General features: G+C 30.7%; 2 protein-coding genes and 1 long non-coding RNA gene across 5 annotated transcripts; 1 reads left to right on the plus strand and 2 right to left on the minus strand.

The window, feature by feature from the left end:
- Positions 1-391: 391 nt before the first annotated feature.
- On the minus strand, positions 392-2077 carry LOC125578287. The gene is made up of 2 exons (XR_007316372.1): positions 1076-2077; positions 392-928 (listed from the first exon to the last, which is right to left on the minus strand). It is a non-coding gene; the product is annotated as an uncharacterized LOC125578287 (long non-coding RNA).
- Positions 2078-7696: 5619 nt separating this feature from the next.
- On the plus strand, positions 7697-13119 carry LOC106366839 (homeobox-leucine zipper protein HDG5). Of its 3 annotated transcripts, none has more exons than XM_013806504.3 (10): positions 7697-7851; positions 8392-8537; positions 8636-8877; positions 9604-9721; positions 9925-10107; positions 10382-10909; positions 10985-11083; positions 11168-11543; positions 11825-12189; positions 12337-13119. In XM_013806504.3, the coding sequence occupies exons 2-10, from the start codon at positions 8394-8396 to the stop codon at positions 12754-12756; spliced, it is 2475 nt and encodes an 824-aa protein (XP_013661958.1). In that variant the 5' UTR covers positions 7697-7851; positions 8392-8393; the 3' UTR covers positions 12757-13119. The 3 variants fall into 3 exon arrangements, with proteins under 3 accessions (XP_013661958.1, XP_013661960.1, XP_048596629.1); XM_013806506.3 differs by having other exon boundaries at positions 7712-7824; XM_048740672.1 differs by having other exon boundaries at positions 7713-7752.
- Positions 13120-13495: 376 nt separating this feature from the next.
- On the minus strand, positions 13496-14160 carry LOC106364447 (pEARLI1-like lipid transfer protein 1). Its single transcript, XM_013804023.3, has one exon. It carries the CDS (start codon positions 14075-14077, stop codon positions 13685-13687), a length of 393 nt encoding a protein of 130 aa, XP_013659477.1. The 5' UTR covers positions 14078-14160; the 3' UTR covers positions 13496-13684.
- Positions 14161-15121: the final 961 nt, after the last annotated feature.

A 15121-nucleotide genomic window follows, 5' to 3' on the forward strand; every position in this document is an offset into this window, starting at 1 on the left:
TGATGTTGTCGGAGAAAGAACATTCTCAAAGGAAGCCATGCGATTACCGATACAAGGTGGTGCCAAAGATGATTCGCCGAAGGAAACACACGAGATGGATGTGATCCTTAGCTTGAGGAGGAGAATGTGAGATAACAAGTTAAGTCCCATATCGGATATTAGACAAAGGAAAATCTAATATATAAAGAGATGTTCATCTCTAATGTATGAGGCCTTTTGGGAAGGAAACCAAAACTAAATCTATGAGCTTGCCTAAGTCTCAAAGTGGACAATATCGTACTAATAAGATAAGATAGAGTTGGACATAGGCTCACACAATCCCAACAGAAATCAATTCTAGAGATTATGAAAATGATGAAATCAGTTTGAAGATTCCTTTACATGCACGGCATCAAGTCAATTATCTCGATCTCTTGTTTAGGTTCATATCGTTAAGATTGTTCCTCTGCTTATCTATACAGCCTCTTCAAGAGAGTGGATCCAAGACCTAAACTAGATCCCTCGTCTTGGATGTCGCTGCCGGAATCAGGAATCATACAGAGTATGTTTGCGTTTTCAATTCTTGTTGCACGAGGTTGAAGCTTGCAAGAACCCGAAGCAGTCTTGATAAATTAGCTTTTGGACTTCCTTGTGACTGCAGCAACACGCTTCTCTCAATCTCAATCACTTTTTTTTTGGCAAGTTTGAACCGGTGCAAAACCAATCTCTTCCATGATACTTCCAGAGTTCCGGTTTATTAGAATTTAGGAGAAATACAAGCAAGACGCTTATCTCCAACAAATAAAAAAAACCACACCACCCACTCTATTACAGTAACCAGTACACCCTTAAACCCAACTACTAAGCTTTGTCACGTTACATACTCGTTGATGCTTTTACGATCGATGAAAACATTCCAAAAACTTGTTCTTGCTTTTCCAACATCAAGCTGCGAGAACAATAATCACGATCAGGAGTAAAATGCCAAATATGACCAAGAGCAAGCATGTATGCATGTAAACAAGATCAAAACATTAGAATGTAGTCTATACCCATCCCTAAAAACCAGAAAATTTTAAAGTGTTTTTTTATTTACCAGAGATGAGTTTTGATCTTTGTGTGTGTTTGAGGCTTGTGCGAGCTGAGATCTTCCTTGAGCAGTTTCAGCTCGAGAGTTGTCAATGTGAGTACCAATATCTTCTGCCAATTTAAACAAATAAAGTGAGCTCCGCAACTGTAGAACTGAGGCCATGCTCTTATAGATTTTGTTCACCTATCATAACTCCTTGGTCTTTAACAAGAACCGCAAGATCTTTGAATATTTTGTTAATCTCTCCAATCTGATTATGTATTTCTTGAATCCCTTGCTCTCTTTCTTCGATCACAGCCTCGTTCCTGCCTGCAAGCAAACAAGAGGAAGACATGTTGCATCACAATACTAAATAGATATGTGTAGAAGAAGATGTTTCTTTTTGACTCCACAACTTGTGCCCTCTGTTCCTGAAAGTTATATATCCGCGCCTTACGCAGAATGAACATTATATATAAAATTATTTTATTTATTATATGTTTTTTACATATTATTAAATAATAAATATATATTAAATAATTAAAAAATCAGTAACTATTACATATATAATTAAATTGGTGCGAACATATAAATAAACTTTATTAATCCAAACAATATTTTTTTTCTATTTGATAGAATATATAATTAAATTTAAATAATATTAACATATATATAGTATATATTTAATATTAATGTCTATTAAATGATGGTTTCTACTCATATGATTTTTTTGATCATGTGTATTTCTTATAGCAAAAATTTTAAATTACTGATAATAAAATTTTCATTGTGGGAATAATAATTTTAGTAATTTATATATTATTGAAATATTAAGTTGTTGATGTTTGCCGAAAGATTTTATCAAGAAAATTTTGTTCAAAGTAATTTTGAAATTAAAATATTTATGTATTTTATATGGTATATAGTTTAATTTAAAATAATTTTAATATATATATATATATATATATCCTTAATTTTAATAATTATTAAATGATACTTTCTACTTATATGATTTTGTAATCATTTTTATTTATTATAACAAAAAATTTAAATTATGGATCACAAAATTTGAATGTAAGACTTTTAACAGTATTAGTAATTTATAGTCGATTTTAAAAATTCAAAATATAGCATATGCAGAAAAATCTAAATTTTTATTATATGGTTAATGTGGTTGTTTAATTGATTTTAGTAGTTTAAAATTAAACAAATATGATAGAAGATACATTAATTTTTATCAAATATTTATTATTCAAAATAAGTAATTATCATATACTCCCTATTTTCCTAAAAGATCCATATTCTAGTTTTTCATACATTTTAATAAAACACATTAAATTTGCATAATTTTTTGTGTTTATCTTTTTTCTATAATTTTAAGCCAATAAAAAATTAATTAGTGCAATTAATTTTTTTGAAGTTTGCAATTAATTAATAAAACATGCATTAAAAATGAAAAAAATGGATCTTTTTGAAACAAATATTTTCTCTAGAATATGTATCTGTAAGGAACGGAGGGAGTATATTTTAGACACATTAGACAATTCCGTAACTTTTTTAAGGAAATAATAAAAAACATTAATAATCAATTTATGGTTAGTTTAATAAAAACATTATTATATATTTAATTTGACCAACCTATTTTTCTAAGGATTCTAAAAATCTAAATAGTAATGACACGTGGATACAAAAAAATGTTGTAATGCTTCTCAATTAACATATATAAGGGATTTGTTAGTTACAAACTTACAATCAACATCTGCTGGTTACATTCGACATCTGTTGTTACATTCAACAGCAGTTACCATTTTTGGTTTCCATGGTTAATTAGATATAGTTGACTCAGAGAAATATATATATATATATAAGATGTGGTTATTAATAGATAACTAAAATTTAATAATAATAAACTTTCATTAATAGCATCAAAAGTTTTGTACTATAAATTAGTCAATGATCTCAATTCAATACCGCAAGAAAACTTGGTGCAAACATTTTTGTGAATCCAAAGAAGAAGAAAAAAACCATGAAGTCCTCAATTTTCTTCATTGTTGCATTGTTTATTCTCTCATGTAAGTTAATTCATATTTTAAACATGAGATTCAATTATGAAGCATATAAATATAAAATAAAATATTTATATATACATGATTTAATTATAGGTTCATCTTCAATGATAATGGGAATTAACGATCACGAAGATCATTGCCATGACTACAGAGATTGTGAAATATGGTGCAAACAATTTGTTCCCGAACCTAAATGTATTAACCACATTTGCGACTGTAAACCTCCACCTTCGACCTCTCGAAGAGCTTTCAACATCGTATGATTCTTCCAATTTGGATAATCGAATATGATGATGATACTCTATGTGCATCCATCAAAATAAATCTCATGCTCTCTTGTTTTACTTCAATATGTGGTAATAAAGTAATACTATTATTTTCCTATTATGTGGAGCGGTGTATGTGTTTTTATATCCAAATCACTAAAAGTTCGTACAAATACTAAGACCTAGATGTAATTTTTCACGGTACGTGACAGTTGATTCTCTTTTTTTTTTTTTTTTTGCCGACAACATTACAGACTCATATAGACTCTGTAAACCAAACCGGGAGATGTGACAGTTGATTCTCTTGAAGTTAATATATTAGTATTGGCTAACAAGTATTTACACCTAAAGTTTGCACCCCCAAAAAAAAAAAGTTTTTACACCTAAAGGTATCCAGTGGCGGAGGATACCGATGATTCTCCAACTCTCGAATTGTCAGTTTGGCTGTCATTTACATGATTTGTATTATTTGTGAGTTCAGCAAAAAAAATATATGTGTTGTAAACTGTTACTTAAACATTAAATCATGGGTTAGAGAGGATTTCATTTTTTTCTCTCAAATCCTCTTATTTTATCTAGCATTTACAAATACTATCTCAATCCAAGCTTATTGGATTAATCATTTGTGTAAAATTTTCAAAATTTTAGCTGATTTTGTCATTAAAATCTCTATCAATTAGGATTTGGTTGGAAGTGAAAGATAATTTATAGTAAAAAGACAATGAGTACAAACTCCATCTCCTTAGATTGTCTACTTGACTACTTCTATGATCAAATATTAACAAAAGTTGAGAGGTAATAGGGATCTGCAGTGACATAATAGTATATACCAATGCTAGCTGAGAATATCATGCCATAATATGTAAGAAGGTATTGCCATAAACAAGGCCGTTAAAGGGACCTGGTTCCATGTATCAAAATACAAGTCTGATGAGAAAGGAACCATTCCTGCTGAGAAAGAAATTATGGTATACCTATAAGCCCGTCAAAGGGACCTGGTTCCATGTATCAAAATACAAGTCTGCTGAGAAAGGAACCACTTCATACACATTTGATATATATGTTTTGCAACCGAATGATTATAATTTTTAGAGATCATACATTGGACCAAGTAACATGATTTTATCGTGTATACTCCATTGTAAGAGTAGATTCTAAATCATTTTTTATGATTACAAAGTTATGAGCCAAGACCAAAATATAGAGTGTAGTTTCCACTCAGTGTCATTTGATTATGCGACTTTTATATTTTGTCTTAGGGCTTTTCTAGTCCAGTTAGTGGATTTTAATCTACTTGAAATATTTTCAGGTTTAACTGGATCTCTGATTCTTTTAGTTCAAAGAAGATTATTTTGTTAATTTTGTTTTTAAGTTCGAACCGAATTAACAAAAATATTTAGGCCTTGCAAGTATCTCTATAATATTATTTGAGAAATCAGTTTCCTATGTGTCGTTCTCACGTTAACTCTCACGATGGTTGATTACACTGATATCCTTAATGAGTTAATTTACATTTAAAATACTATTATTTATTTATTTTATTTAGCTTCCTTTCAAAACATTTCCAAAAAATTTACACATATAATAAAAAAGGAATTTTTTATAAAGTTAAAAAAAAGAATTGAAAAACGAAAATATATGTGTATATAATATGATTTCATAAAAAAAAAAGTTCACAAAACAGTAATATTACATTTAAAAACTATTTTTAAATAACATAAAATATAATTTTGAAATAATAAAATACTTTCTGTATATCTATATTTTCTTAGATGAAAATTATAAATTTCTATATAATGTAATTTCATTAAAAACAATTTACACAGATAATCTTGATATTAGAAAAAGAAATATTATTTCTTTTAAAACATAATTTTAAACAATGCAAATCTCTATAATATTATTTGAGAAGTCAGTTTCCTATGTCTCGCTCTCACGTTAACTCTCACGATGGTTGATTACACAGATACCCTTAATGAATTAATTTACATTTAAAATACTATTATTTATTTTATTTAGTTTCTTTTTAAAAAAAATTCCAAACAATTTACACATATAAGAAAAAAGGAATTTTTTATAAGGTTAAAAAAAAAGAATTGAAAAACGAAATATATGTATATATAATATGATTTCATAAAAAAAGGAAAATTCAATAAATAGTAATACTACATTTAAAAACTATTTTTAAATAACATAAAATATAATTTTGAAGTAATAAAATACTTTCTGTATATCTACATTTTCTTAGATGAAAATTATAAATTTATATATAATGTAATTTCATTAAAAACAATTTACACAGATAATCTTGATATTAGAAAAAGAATTATTATTTCTTTTAAAACATAATTTTAAACAATGCAAAAAACAATTCAAAATAATAAAAATATTTTTATATATCTATATATTTCTTAGATGATTACATAAAATAATTAAGTAACATAAACTGATATATGTTTAATTATCTAAAAATAGTTTATAATTAGTAATATTCAAATGTTTTTTTGTATATATTTAGTTGACTATAATATCTTTCAATTACAGCAAAAAATATCGATAAATTATATTTTACTTATATAATATTATTTTTAAATACAATCACATTTTTTTACTGCTTATTTTTAAGAGATATTAAAAAAACTAAAAATAATTTTCAAAATAAACATCGTTTGATCAAATAGTTACAAAATTGTTTAATGAGGTAAATATATTATATTTTATCATTATTAAAGTTATTTTTTCTTAATATTAAATTTTCTTTTAATTTTATGTTTTTATGTTTGTAACTTAATAGAACCATAATCAAAATACCAAAGCAAATCTGAATTCTCATTTTTAAGATTATTTAAAATAAATTTTAGTCTCCATTCAATAAATCAAAGGCATAAAGTTATTTACAATTTATAAAATATTTTAATTATTGTATATATTGATATGTGCTCATGAGCTTTCAAAAATGTATCAGCTACTTACTCATGTAACTTCTTATTGATCATCGCTTTATTTTCTAATATATATTTTACAAACATTAACATATAATTTGATAAATATTATGGAAATACATGCACATTTGACTTAATTATAATAAAAATAATTATACTTCATTTTGAATTTAAAAGAATATATGTAACTCAATATACTCACAACATGAGTGATTCGATTAATCCAACTTATATCTAAAATCATAGATTTAACTACGATAAGAATATATAATTTTATAAGAATAGTAATTTATTTTATAAATATAAATCATAAGACAACTAAAAGCATATTAAAAATGAAAATAGAATATTAACCAACTGCTACAATTTAGTTATTTTGAAAAATTTATATATATGCATCAGATTTCAGAATATTATCGTTTCGTTATATTACTTTATGTAATTTGGAATCATACACTTTAGTTTTTTTTTTTAATTTCATTCTAATCAAAATATATCTTAAGTTATACATAATCTTCGTAAAATATATTCACATATCTAAGACAACAACCACCTAAATGCAAATAAGAAATTAACCAAAATTTTAATATATGGAATAAAAATATTATAGTTGAATTCCTAGATGCAATCTAATTTACCCAAATGATAACTAAATCGAATGAAAAAAAAAACAAAATCAATTAAATATAACATATATAAAATCATATGTATAATTAAAGTAACATAATATTATTAATATAAATGATGCATATAAATTATAAATTAATTTAAAATTAAAAGTAGATAGCAATCAATTATTATAATATATTTACTTTAAAAATATTTATACCCGTGCATGAGCACGTGAAAATCACCTTGTCTAGTAATATCTATTTTTCAAATAAAACATATAACTTTCTAAATATTTTACCACTACTAATTAAAGTATTCTTAACATAAATATAAACTACTAGATAATACAGAGTAAATGTAATGAAATTATGTTTTAAATGTAACTTTTCTCTTTATAAAACGGACTAGATTTTTTTAAATTTTGTTTGTTTTGGGCTTTGACAAACAAATAATGCAACACTTGTGCCTCTCTGACAGAAGAACAATGCAGTGTACAGAACGCACGCGGTTAACGCGTGGTGAATAATTTTTTGACTTAAGTTGAAAAACGTTTTGACTTATACACGTCGCTTGTTTCGAGGCAAAACGTACGGATTCCCAATAATATAACTCCACGTGGGAAGACGGAGCTGTTAACGGAAAGAGTTAGACGAGCGTTTTTTACATCCGTTACAGTACGTCAATTAGCGCCGTTAAAACAAAAAGTCTGCCGTTTACCCTTCTGGTCCGGTAAGTATTTAATGAGAATTTACTCCTCCATTTATTGCAAAGGGAAAGAAACTCAGAAGAAGAAAAAACTTAGAGAGAGAAAGTAGGTAAACTCCAAAATCTCTAGAGAGTATAGAGAGAATACCATTCTTGTTTCTTCTTCTCGGAAGCTAAAGAAGGTGAAAAGTGAGATAAAACAAGAGAAAGTGAGAGAAAATATCTATTAAAATGTCAAAAAGAAATAGTGCATTATCTTTAGCTAGTTTGTGTTGTGTGTTCTTCGGATGCATGTATTTTCTTCTTCTCTTTTAAAATTATTTTCATGAAAATCCTTTGAATTTTTTTAAAAAATATTTTTTCCCAAGTTCGATCCAAAATATTACTACAACATAAAATATATACACAATCCTTATTTTTTTTGTTGAATGTTCAGATAGTGTCTTATTTATTTATATCAGTTGGACTTGGACCTGCATTTTCTTGATTTTTATTTTGAAAAGAATTTACCAGCAATAAATGTTTTTATCGGTTACGTTTTTTGTATTTAATTCTAAATATTTTCTGAACTGTGAAACGAGCTGCTGGCTCTGGTAATTTTGCATTTGAGATTAATTCTGAGATTTCATAAAATATTTCTGCATTTCCATGCACTGATTCTCCCTTTTGAACCTTCACTTATTCCAGATTTTCAAGAAAAACCTAAGTGAGATCTTTGTAACGATTAGTTTCTTTGTTGTTGTTGCAAGTAATGTTGACAATAGGGGAAGAAAGTGTGATGACATCCGACAACAGATTTGCTTCACCGCCTCCGCCTGCTTCTTCTTCTCCGGCAACAATCCAAAACCCTAATTTTAATTTCATCCCTTTCAACTCATTTTCCTCCATTATCCCGGTTTGTTTCTAATTAAAAATGTCCACATTTATCTCAAATTTCTGCTCTTTGGTTAAATATTTTTTTCAACCCATCGATTAATGATATTTTTTTATTAGAAGGAGGAGCATGGAATGATGAGTATGAGCATGATGATGATGATGGGAGATGAAGCAGTGGAGGAAATGATGGAAAACGGGTCGGTGGGTGGGTCATTCGGGTCGGGTAGTGAACAAGCAGAAGATCCAAAGTCCGGGACTGAGTTTGATGTTAATGAACTTCGAGACGATGAACAACCTCCTCCTGCGAAGAAGAAACGTTACCACAGACATACTGATCGTCAGATCCAAGAAATGGAGGCGTAAGTGTTGCATCTTTTGGTTTCAAAATTGTATATGAACCGAACCGTACCAAAGTGGAAACTATTTCAGGCTAACCAGGTTTATAGTAGTTTTGGTTTTAGTTTCGGTCTAAAGTCGATTTTTAAAAGAAAAGTCAACTTTTAATCTGGATGAAAATGTTTTAGTTTTAAAATGTATGATGCGTACCTAAGTTGAAACCAGTTATGCTCTATAAGTTTGAATAGTTCTGAAGGTTACTTTGATTGCATATGAGTTGAAGTTTTGTGAATCTATTGGTTTTAAAAGTACTAAATTTCTTGAATATGGGTTTAAGCTTGTTAGTCTAGGAGTCTGCAAGTGAATGGGATTAGTGAAACTGATTTTGTAGGAGTAGTAGTATAAATGACCGAGTAAAACTGATTTAGTAAAAATCAATACTAAAAAAAGTTTTACTTTAGTAGCCTTGGTTTTAAAGTACTAAATTTATCATATATGGGTCTAAGTTTTGTGAAGGTTTTCTTGATTGTACATTGGCTTTAAGTTCTTTTTAGTAAAGCTAAGTGTTTTCGGATATAAAAATGAAAAGCATCTAAACTGTAATAAGATTTGATTTTAATATTTTTAGATAGGTACAATATTTTGTTTTGATTTTATTAATTGAATATACGTTTTGTGTATCAATCACAAAATTGGAGTCTGGAAATTAACTTTGGATTTGAATAGTGATCATTATAAAATCTTTGTAGATTGTTCAAAGAAAACCCTCATCCAGACGACAAGCAAAGACAAAGATTAAGTCATGAACTTGGTCTCAAGCCTCGACAAGTCAAGTTTTGGTTTCAAAATAGGCGTACCCAAATGAAGGTAACCAGTCTTTCATTTTACAATTTAATATAATCATATTCTCAATGAGTCATGTATATACTTTGTAAGATTTATAATAATGAAGATAATTATGAAACCTTAAATTCATAATTCAAGCTGTGCTATTTATGTCTGTTGATATAAAAGATTAACTAAATGAATAAATGATTATATCTTATTTTTGTAATGAATAAAATATATAGGCACAACAAGACCGAGCAGAGAATGTGATGTTAAGGGCAGATAACGATAACCTCAAGTTGGAGAATTCTCAACTTCAGGCGGAGCTTCGGTGCCTCTCGTGTCCTTCTTGCGGCGGCCCCACCGTCCTCGGCGACATTCCTTTCAACGAACTCCACATTGAGAACTGTCGCCTCCGTGAAGAGGTATTTCTAACCATTTTATATTGGTTTTGATTCCCTACCTAAAACATTTTATGCGTTTATAAATGCTGTAATACATAGTCTTGTGGACTCATCATTTGAATCATAATGTTTTTCATATTTAATAAGATTGAGATTAAGCCAGTTATCTAGCTTGCTTTCGGTTTGATTTAGTTCAGTTTTTATTGGGTTTATTAGCTTTGTAAAAATGTACCAAAAGTTTATTTAAAAAGCGGATTAATACATATTGATTTTGTGTGTGTGCGCGTGTAAACAGCTTGATCGTCTATGCTGCATAGCTTCAAGATACACAGATCGTCCAATGCAACCCATGCCACCATCTCAGCCGTTGATCAATCCTGCTTCGGAGCTTCCACATCACCAACCTTCATTGGAGTTAGATATTAGCGCATACGCTGGTAACTATCCAGATCATCCTTGTTCAGACTTGATGTCGCTTCCTCCACAAGACAGTGCTTGTTTCTTCCCAACTCAAACTATTAACAACAGCAGCAACAACATGTTACTTGCGGATGAAGAAAAGGTTATGGCTATGGAATTTGCTGTCTCGTGCGTCCAAGAACTTGCTAAAATGTGTGACACGGAAGAGCCTTTGTGGGTCAACAAGATATCGGACAAGATCGGTGGCGAGACTTTGTGTCTGAACGAGGAAGAGTACATGAGGTTGTTCCCATGGCCAATGGAGAAGAATAACAACAATGGAGATTTTCGTAGAGAAGCTTCAAAGGCAAACGCAGTTGTTATCATGAACAGCATAACGCTTGTTAACGCGTTTCTAAACGCTGTAAGTAGTATACTATTCACAAACTCCTTTGATTTTAATCATTCGCGATTAATCGATGCATTTTTTGTATTCCAGGATAAGTGGTCGGAGATGTTCTGCTCAATAGTGGCTAGGGCAAAAACGGTTCAGATCATTTCATCTGGAGTTTCTGGAGCTAGTGGCTCTCTTATGCTGGTAATTTAATAACTCGTTTTGGAACTAGCTGAACAAACGTGGCCATTTATTTCTAACTTAGTCTATGTTGTTATGTTTTACAAGATGTATGCAGAGTTACAGGTACTATCTCCACTGGTTCCAACTCGTGAAGCTTATTTTCTACGTTACGTGGAACAAAACTCTGAAAACGGGAACTGGGCAATCGTAGACTTCCCGATCGATAGCTTCCACGACCAAAACAGTCCACATGAGTATAAGAGAAAACCTTCAGGGTGCATCATTCAAGACATGCCTAATGGATACTCAAAGGTCAAGTGGGTCGAGCACGTGGAGGTAGTCGAGAGGCACGTGCACGAGACCTTCGCAGAGTATGTGAAAAGCGGTATGGCTTTTGGAGCTAGCCGCTGGGTCGATGTGTTGGAGAGACAATGCGAGAGGATGGCTAGTCTAATGGCTAGAAACATAACCGATCTTGGAGGTTAGTAATCTCACCATATCCCTAGATTCTAAAAACCCTAAAACCAATGTTTAAGAAACCGCATGGCAGTAATTAAATGTTTTATATGAATTACTGATTAGCCTACACATTTGGACGGATTTTTATGAACACCTAGACTGGTTTTTCGTAAAAATTGTTCTAGAAAAATCATTTCGTTTAGAGCTGATTTAACTCCTAGGCGGGCGTCTAGTCCCAGCTTAGACTGATTTTAAGAACACCTCCTAAAAACGGACACACTAAAGTTCTGTTTCTTATTACAGTGATTCGATCAGCAGAAGCGAGGAGGAACATGATGAGGTTATCACAAAGGATGATGAAAACATTCTGTGTGAATATAAGTACATCGTACGGACAATCATGGACCGCACTGTCTGAAACAGCGAAAGACACTGTGAGAATCACGACAAGGAAAGTGTGTGAGCCTGGTCAGCCAACTGGAGTTGTTCTTGTTGCTGTCTCAACAACTTGGCTTCCATTTTCTCACTTCAAAGTCTTTGATCTCCTCCGTGATCAACATCACCACTCTCTCTTGGAAGTTTTGTTCAGTGGAAACTCATCTCATGAAGTTGCTCATATAGCCAATGGTTCACATCCTGGAAACTGCATATCTCTTCTTCGTATCAATGTAAGTTCAAAACATCAAAACCCTAATTCTAGATACCATAAAGAATTTTAAATTTAGAGGTTAACGGTTTAAGCAACCGCTGGATTCCGTATTTGATATTAAAATTAAAAAATTCAAGAATTTTTTAATTGTGTGTTTTACATACAGGTAGCGAGCAACTCATGGCATAACGTGGAGCTGATGCTTCAAGAGAGCTGTATTGATAACTCTGGCGGCTTAATCGTCTACTCTACGGTCGGCGTTGAATCAATCCAGCACGTGATGAACGGTGAAGATCCTTCAAATGTTCCGTTTTTGCCCCTCGGGTTCTCCGTCGTTCCCGTGAACCCTCCCGGTGAGGTCGAGGGTATTTCTGTCAATTCGATTCCTCCGCCGTCGTGTCTTCTCACCGTTGGGATTCAGGTCTTGGCGAGCAACGTCCCAACCGCGAAACCGAATCTCTCCACCGTCACAACCATCAACAACCACCTTTGCTCCATCGTCAATCAGATCACTTCGGTCCTTAGCAGCACCATTTCTCCGACCATCGCATCTTCCGCCGCCGCAGCCAAACAAGATGTCATCTAATGACCGAATTACCCCTAAACCTCCTTGCTTTTTCAATCTCAGATAGGTGCAAAATGGTAATTTGATGAGGGAGGTTGAGAGGTAATTCGGGTATCGCTTTGAGGGTAGTTTAGTAAATAACCTAGCATCTAATGGGATAAGCCATTTAGTTCATGTTTTCAGTTTTTTTGGGGGAAGGTCAAAATGGTATTTAAGACTATAAAAGACAGAGAAAGTCAAGAGCGCACCAGGTAGGTCTGTGAACCGGTTTCCGGTTTAATAGAAAACGTTGCTGGTTCGGGTATTGACTTTCTACTTTGTTTGAAACCTTTGAAAGACTTTGGCTTATATGCTCGGAATTTAATATGCTACCTTCTTTTCATTTTTTGCCTTTCCGTATTTAATGCTTTGAAGTTTGGTCTTTTTAATGATTCCTACAAATATCGAATATGGGGTGACTTATATTACCAAATTTAGCTGAACTTAATACTTGTCCGCCGCGATTTATATATTTGCCGGTTGGTGTGTGTCATTCAAAATCAAGCTCATTTTAATTAATTTGTTTTAGATTGTTAATATCTGGCAAAAATGATAAGAGTATTCCATGATTAACTCGGTCCTTGTAGGAATCCAGTTAGAAAAAAACATTCTTAGGTTCGGTTTTATTTCATGTGCTTGGTCAAATTTAAAAGTTGCGTGGTGCTGCGGGATAATGCATATAGCAAAATTTGGGTGGTATAAGCATCCATTAACCACGTATAATAAATAATAAGCTATTTATCATTTCTTGAATGAAAACACCTTATTTCATTAATAAAACATGTAACAAATTACAAACAATAGATAATAGTAGAATAAAAACAAGAGAGTTGGACATTACAAGAAATTTTGAAACAAGAATCGTAGTTTTTGTGATAATTTAGAAAATCGGTTTAAAAACGTGCTATCTCTAAGCACATTGGAAACCAGATGGAACCTTCGTACCACACTGGTTAAAGAGAACACTCAGTGAAATAGGAACACGAAGATTAATAATGCCAAGGACATTAGCCTTCAAAGCGGTACAGAGACAGACCCCGGCATCGAGATTAACTAGACCTTTGATAAGGGCGCAACATTCGGCCTTTTGTGGTAGAGAAACCTTAACCAAATTCAACACGTTAGCACATACCTTGAGTTTAAGAGCATCTTTACAAGTGGGTTTGCGGTAAGGAGACGACGGTGGGGGTTTCTTGTTGGGGCTTTTGGACGGTGGTGGTGGACAAGGGGCCGATGTAGAGCTGACCAAAGTGAAGAAGATGACATTCAAAACAAGGAGAAGAGTAATCTTAGAGTAAGCCATTGATGAAGGAGTGAAGTTTTAAGAGTTTTCTCTTAGAAAGATATCTCTCTTGTTCTGTGGAGAAAATGGAAAGAGTGGTAAGGTTTTTTATAGGCGAAGATTTAGATCGGCTAATGTGTTTAAAATTACAATTTGACGAGTGGCAACGAAATGTATTATAAGTTCGATGAACTGTCATGTGAAAGATATATATTTGAAAGTAAAATTATTGTGAACTTATTGATCTTACAAACTGTCAGGACATAAGGATAATTAGTCGTTACATGTAACATGCAAGAAATATTAAATTAGTCGATACATAGACGAGGCCCATAACATATTAATAGATAATCTAAATAAAACGACAAGTATATTTTTACTTATATATTAATTGAAAAACATTACAACATATTTTGATAGTCACGTGTCATTACTAGGATGATTTGTAGAATCATTAGAAAATATGTTGGTTCATCTAAACATATACTATATTTTTTTACTAAATTAACTATTAAATTGATAGTAATGTTCAATGTTTCTTTTCATTTTTTCTTTAAATTAAAGCTACGTAATTACCTAATATGATTAATATATATATGATAATTAATGATTATGAATAATAAAAATTTGATAACAATTTTGGTATTTTTCCTTCTTTTTGTCTAATTTTATATTATAAAAAATTAAACAATCACCTTTACCATATAATAAAAAATTTAGATTTTTTCTTATATGTTATATTTTGAATTTTTTTAAGTGTCTATAAAATTACTAAAAATGTTTGAAGTTCCGCACCGAAACTTTTATGAATAATGGTGTAACATTTTTGCTATAACAAGATACAAATGATCAAAAAAGCATATGAATATGAAATCTCATTTAATATATATATATATATATATATATTAATATCATTTAAATTAATATATATACCATATAAAATATAAATATGTTAATTTCGAAATATATATTGAAAAAGTATTGAGACCTTAATATTTTTGTTTTTTTGAAATTTACATTGAAAAAATCTCACATTGAAAATTTTTCGATTAATGGTTTAAATTT

Source organism: Brassica napus, chromosome A9 (genome assembly GCF_020379485.1).
Source record: "Brassica napus cultivar Da-Ae chromosome A9, Da-Ae, whole genome shotgun sequence".
Classification (NCBI taxonomy): Eukaryota; Viridiplantae; Streptophyta; class Magnoliopsida; order Brassicales; family Brassicaceae; genus Brassica; species Brassica napus.

What these genes read in the sequence shown, in the direction of transcription:
- LOC106364447 (XM_013804023.3), bottom strand. Translation starts at nt 14,077, where the DNA reads ATGGCTTACTCTAAGATTACTCTTCTCCTTGTTTTGAATGTCATCTTC.
- LOC106366839 (XM_013806504.3), top strand. Translation starts at nt 8,394, where the DNA reads ATGTTGACAATAGGGGAAGAAAGTGTGATGACATCCGACAACAGATTT. An exon ending in CATTTTCCTCCATTATCCCG is followed by an intron (nt 8,538 to 8,635) that starts GTTTGTTTCTAA and finishes TTTTTTTATTAG; the next exon opens with AAGGAGGAGCATGGAATGAT. An exon ending in ACTGTCGCCTCCGTGAAGAG is followed by an intron (nt 10,108 to 10,381) that starts GTATTTCTAACC and finishes GCGTGTAAACAG; the next exon opens with CTTGATCGTCTATGCTGCAT.